This window comes from Anneissia japonica, unplaced genomic scaffold (assembly GCF_011630105.1).
Source record: "Anneissia japonica isolate Jap-2015-1 unplaced genomic scaffold, ASM1163010v1 scaffold287737_len543101_cov190, whole genome shotgun sequence".
Classification (NCBI taxonomy): Eukaryota; Metazoa; Echinodermata; class Crinoidea; order Comatulida; family Comatulidae; genus Anneissia; species Anneissia japonica.
In genome coordinates, this window is record NW_022726340.1 from 39874 (window position 1) to 46241 (window position 6368).

The following is a 6368-nucleotide window of genomic DNA, read 5'->3' on the forward strand; positions in this document are numbered from 1 at the left end:
CCCTAGGGGTCCGGGGAGGGGGGAAGGTTGAGGCATTCACTCGAGAAATTTGTGTTTTTTATACGCCTGAAAATAACCTCTGAGGTGTTTTGGGCAATAAATTTTTCCTTTTTCTTTCTTTCTTTTTTTTTCTCTTTTTTTTTTTACTTTCCAAAAAAGGAGGGTCAGTTCAGCCCCTTAAATCCGCCCCTGATCAGAGGACATCATTATTACCATCATTAACATCTTTATACTACTCATCATTCTCATTATTATCCTTATCATCATCCTCCTCCTTAATCCTCATCAGTGCTGTTATCAACATAGTATTTATCAGCGTTCATCAATGCTACATACCTTCCGCTTCGGAAGCGTCCACATTAGCGTTGGTCTTCTTATTCTTATCAGCAGGGTCAACATCGGCCATTCCTACCAGCCATATCATTGTAGCTGAAGACAGAAATATAAAAATCATTCAGAAATAATTGTTAAAAAATTTTAAAAATCACTCATTAAGACTTTTAGATAAATACAACTTTCCAAATTAAATAGTTGTACTTTTTTAAATAATATTTACATGAACCTAACGTAAATGCTCGAATAAGCGCCACAGCGCTTATAAAACTTTTGGAGACTTCAGTGCAGCGCTTATTCAAAAGCGGCGCTTATGCGAGAGTGCGCTTATAAAAATATTGACGTGGCGCTTTCCATGCCCGTTCCCATGTTCGGTCTACCTATCTCACGTATTCCCGTAGTTCAGTAGGCCTATCATAGGTCTTACATCATTGTAAATAAACATTTATAACGTAATGCTTGTGTCTTCATTGTGTTATTTATTCATAGTATCTTATGGTATTTTTACTTTTCAGATCATCTGACACTCATGTGCTCAAGAATAAAATATATAACATACAAGAATAAATAAGGGCTGGAAAGATTGGTTCATCCCTTTCTTGAGCTGTTTCAACAAGAACCTTCAATGGTCCCCTAGGACATAGAACTGCAGCCAGATCTACAAATAAACAAATCAAAAATAAAAATTTTAGTTTATCAAAAGAATCATATGATTTGAGCAATATGGAGACAACTGAAAATCTAAGATAGGGAATCTAGTCAAAAACAATATTCATACAAATATTGACCATTTCTGGCAACCTTATCTAAGGCAAATTTGTTTTTGCATACAATTAGCAGCATGTACAGGTATGGTGCTTTTTGCCTGAATTTTTTTAGATTTAAAGTGAAGCTGAACATACAGGCACCTTCAACTCTTATCTATCTCTATGGTTTGCATGGCGAACAACAATATAACCTCTACACCACAGGTGGGCAAGGAGCAGCCCATTAGCGATTTTTTTTTAGGTCCGCGACAATGAATTAAAAACCCTATATTTGCGGCCCGCCAATCAAAATTGGCTAGAAAACACCTTGATTTTTAGGCCCAACACCAATAATATGTATTTATGCCCACCCCTGCTCTACACTAACACAGTGAGATAAAATTCTGGGCAATTATGTATGTTAGCCTTGTAAATGGCCTCCCACATCACACAATAATGCACACAACAGCATTTCATCAGTAGTACTCATTGTTTTTCAAATTATAAACCAAGGAAATCTTTTGTGCTCAGAAGTTAAAAAAAATCTCTTCATTAAACTCTAGTGTTATGCATATTACAAGGTGTGTTATTGAAAAATCATATTTTATAGAATAAACACAGACAACTAATAGTCTTACCATATATGGCTATAGCAGCAAGAATAGTCCAAAGTGTCCATTCAGGTAGATACTTGATGAAGACTAGGGCCATGAGAGCTGAGATGATAATCAGGTAGGCCTGCTGTAGGAGCAATGGTCCCTTCCAATGGATGCAAAACATCCCGACAACGCCAAAGTTCCACATAATGATTGCAGTCGTAATGTAATCCATTGGCACGTTGTATGTCAGCAACACCTCTCTAAAAATTAATTAAAAAATATTTGACAACAATGCACAAATAATTTAAATACATTATTCTAAAATTAGATTGTTTGATATTATAGAGCAACAATGCACAATATCCAAGCCCAGGGGAGTATTGCTAGCTTCACAGTCATACACACATGCACCCTCCCCCCACCCCACCCACCAATATATTTAACATCCTAGGAACTCATGGAGAACAAAATGCAATGTGCCTGCTAAGTACGCAACTATGTACAGTACAAAATAAATAGCAACCGGCCTTACCCCCCCCCCCTTTAAATGTTTCCTTTACGAATGCTATATCAATTACGATTATTGTTATTAAAATATTTTATTATAATTTAAATGTCATTAAAATCAAATGGAACTTACGTTAAATAGATGTATGCAAACAAAAATAGGAACAGCAGGGACGCTGTGATTAACCATCCATGTATAACCTGAAATGCATTATAAGAACAAAATTATTTAAAATTATATAAACAGATAAAATTTTACAATAATAAACAATAATGTTGCAATTATACTGTGCATAATTCCAAGGCTTTTATACACTTTACTGGACATTATAACAGAAAATCAAAAAGAAAAATCAATAAAAAAAAACACTGAAATATTCTAACGTAACAAACAACAAGAATAACAGCAACAATACGTGACAGAGACAAAATATTCTGTTGTGCTGGTGATCCATTTACAAAGTGCGTGACAACAGGTGTGATACAGTTAAGTTTTTATGGCTTGTTTTGCGGTAGACTACATGCTCTGAAAGATGACTGGAGTCAGTGAGTTGTCAGAATATATTTTGCCATGCGACAGTTTTTGGAAGTAGAAAACTATTCTATGCTGGGCGTGAGGGAAATTAGCTCTATAATGAAAGCTTCAACAATCAGTATTTTTGCACGACTACAGTATCAAGCTACAAATAAACAACGAGTCCTTCTATTCTAGAATATTACGTTGTGTTGAGAACGGAAGTTTTACATTCGTTTTACTGATTCCTCCTAATAATAATATCGTAGGTTTATCACAGGACTGGTGGAACACATTTCTGATCATTAATAATTTTAATGAAGAACTTAACTAAAGAATATGCCTAAAGGTAAAATCATGTAAGAGGCCGAAATTTTACAAATTTCTCATCAGTAGAAACAGCTCCTATAAGTCAAATTTAAAGCTGATATATCAGAAATCAGAAGTGAAACAAATTATGCAAAGATTTAAACAAAGTGAAACAATGTTTTACTCAGTTTTTTATGACCTTTACAATTCACATGACAGGAATTGATGTAATTTTTACATAATTTATATAATTGTTATATCCTTCCCAATCACAATTAATCACATTTCCTTTGTATTAAAACAAGATTCTTAATCATAATGCCTGGTAAAAAATGTACCAAAAATTTAAAAATGAGGGTTTTTTTTAAGTAAAGGTAGACCTGTTTTTAAAATTGTATATTTGATAGTAATCTTGTATCTCTGTTTAAATTTAACGTTGCTAGTTGTACTCGCACTAAGAATTTAATCCATGTTCTATTTGGCCGAGTAGACGTAATAAAGAGAGGTCTATTTCTAAGATTAGCTGTTACATTTTAAGTTGTTTTATGATAGTTTATCCTCATTTAAGTTTACTGTAAGTTTTTACCATTTATTTTGTTTCCTTGTATTTGTATATGTTTTTCTCCAACCTGATAGTGGAGGTTTCTATATCTATTGGTTGAGAATTGAACAGAATAAAATAAAAAAATAAAATAAAGCCTAGGAAATAAAAGCATTTAGCTTCTATGTAAATCCTAATATTTTTTGGACACAAGCATGTAATTTTTGGTATCATGTCCATCTTGGATGGATCGGAATACTGGTTACCACACAGATTAATGTAATTGGTGTATCCTTTGAAAACTATAAAAAAATGTCTCCAAAAATGATCACAAGATTAAATTAATTAATGACTTTACTTACTTTATAGCATCGATATTTATAAAGGGCAACAAGGAATACGGTCATCAGAAGTACCACCCCAACCACGATAATAGCGTTGGCCACTGCGTTCCATGCCTTGGTGCCTGCACCGCCCTCATCCTCATGGAAAGGAGTATACACCCTGGATGAAAGAAGAAACATGTAACCTTATGCACTGTCCAGATCATCAAATTTTCTTTATATACCCATATATAGTCATGATGCGCCTATATATGGTAAAGAATGTCACCATGACCCTATTTAGGCATAGCACATGTTTTGTCAAATAAAATTGCACTGTCCAGATCATCAAATTTTCTTCGACAAAAACTGTGGTATGCCCATATATAGTCATGATGCGCCTATATATGGTAATGATGTGATGTCACCATGACTATATTTAGGTATGGCACATGTTTTTGTCAAATAAGATTTGATAGTCTGCATAGTCTTTACGTATTTGAAATACAAAAGAAAATGTGTTCTGTGCTACAGTATATATTTAGTATATAAATTTAATGTTTTTGAAACTTTCAAGTTTCCCATGGAAAATTTTACAATTTTTGTCCATATATGGGCAGATGATATCATATCATACCCATATATGGGCAAATCACAGGTATTTGTCACATAAAACCAGATAGTGTGGACAGAGCCTTACACCCTTTTCACACTGCCACTATTTTGCAAATAGCAACAACTAGTTGTATTACCAGGTTTGTGCAGTGTGAAAGCAAATCCATTTAAAATATTCCAAAATATCACAGAGGACCCTTGTGATACCTCAGAAAAAAAACAGAAATTTGTGAGGCCTGTTTATTCTTCTGAGATGTCCTGAGTTATTCAGTGCAAATTCGTACTGCCATCAGAAAACAAAATAATGTCGCGTGCTAAGACTACCCTTGATATCTAGGCTTACTGCTATTCTCCTGAGATTTTGCATGGTTTGGATTTACTGTGTTTGTGAAAATATCTTGGGAGACCAAAGTTGTTACAACTTATTACTAATATTTGTTGTTAGTGTGAAAAAGGTACAGTATTAGATTGGAAGCCATACCCGGCACCACAATGTTATCACACTTACAGGTACTGGCCTCCACTCTGCGAGTAAAATTCAACTGTTGAAATGGTTACTACTACAACCAGCATGCACAAGGAGACAGGGGCAAATAGCATGATGACATGCTTGGCCCCGTACTTGAGTAACATGTCATCATCATCATCGTCGCCCTCATTCTGGGTTCGGCGTGGCACTTCATCTGTTTCTGGGTTATTCTGAAATGACAAAATATTGAACACTGAGATGACAATTGTATATTGTACTGAGCTGTGTATTATCTTGCAAAGAAAAGCAATTCTCATAAATGTACTTTTTTATGATGAACAAATCATCAGTATCAGTATCACATATTTATTTATGTTGTTTTTTTATGTGACTGAATTTTTAAAATTGTCCTGTTTTGTTTGTTATAATGAATTTAATTATATTGATAATTACATACTGTACAGTATGTTGTTCTTGTTTATGTTTTTAATCATATTTTTGATGTTTTTAATGTACTTCCTTGATAGTTTTGTTTTTTGCTTTTGTTTTTGTTTTCTAATTTTCTTTACCATGTTTGTTTTGGCATGCTCATCAAAAGAATTTAATCTTCTTAGGATGTTGCCATCTTCGATAGCTTACAGTATATATTTTTCTTTTAAATCAAATCTTATTATAATGTGTGTTTGTACTATGGAAGTGAATTTATGTCTTTTGAATGAATGAATGAATGAATAGTTTTCAAATTTTTATGATGTGTCTTTGGGCTGCAATTGTTTTTTGAAAAAAAAAAAAGAAGTAAAGTAAGGAGACCGATAAAATTAAGTTTGTATGTCTCTGGGCATTAATTTGTAATTTAATTGAATGTATAATGTCTTTTATGGTAAAATGTGAAAAAAATGATCCAAATACATAGTATTTTTAAATTTTAAAATATAGTAAAAAATAGCTTACTTAAATGCAATTATTATGCAGAATGTATATGTTGGAAAATTCTAAATTCATGTTATTTTACAAAGGAATAGGTACTATTATCATTTTTAAAGGTGAAAATTATAATTTTCAAATAATAAATTATTTTTTTTGTTTTTTAAAAAATTTGGTTAATTTATGTGATTCCGCTACCAAAAAAGTGTTTTTTTTTTAAATATCTCCAAAAGTATTGACTTTTCAAAAATGAAAGTACAGGTGATAATAGACTACTGATAGATGTATCAGAAAATAATAGGCTTTATATAAATTTTTTTATATATTTTTAGAAATAAAGGTTTAAAAAACGTGATTCCGCTACCAAATGTAGTATCGGAATGACGTGTATTTCCGCTACCAAAATATGCTACCCACTAAGATAGCAACAAAATTCACATCTAGATGTGTATAAGAGACAGATATGTGGGTCACATTTCCTCAAGAGA

General features: G+C 32.8%; 1 protein-coding gene across 7 annotated transcripts in view; it reads right to left on the reverse strand.

The window, feature by feature from the left end:
* LOC117113103 (presenilin-1-like) overlaps positions 1–6368 on the reverse strand; it is a 20210-nt gene that overhangs the window by 5863 nt on the left and 7979 nt on the right. For 6 of the 7 annotated variants that reach the window (XM_033256339.1, XM_033256337.1, XM_033256338.1 and 3 more), the window contains 6 exons: positions 4996–5186; positions 3912–4053; positions 2319–2386; positions 1718–1938; positions 893–991; positions 337–429 (listed from right to left, as the gene is read on the reverse strand). In XM_033256339.1, the coding sequence (XP_033112230.1) occupies positions 337–429; positions 893–991; positions 1718–1938; positions 2319–2386; positions 3912–4053; positions 4996–5186 (814 nt within the window). Of the gene's footprint in view, positions 1–334; positions 430–892; positions 992–1717; positions 1939–2318; positions 2387–3911; positions 4054–4995; positions 5187–6368 lie in introns of all 7 variants that reach the window. The other variant, XM_033256336.1, reaches the window with a different exon arrangement.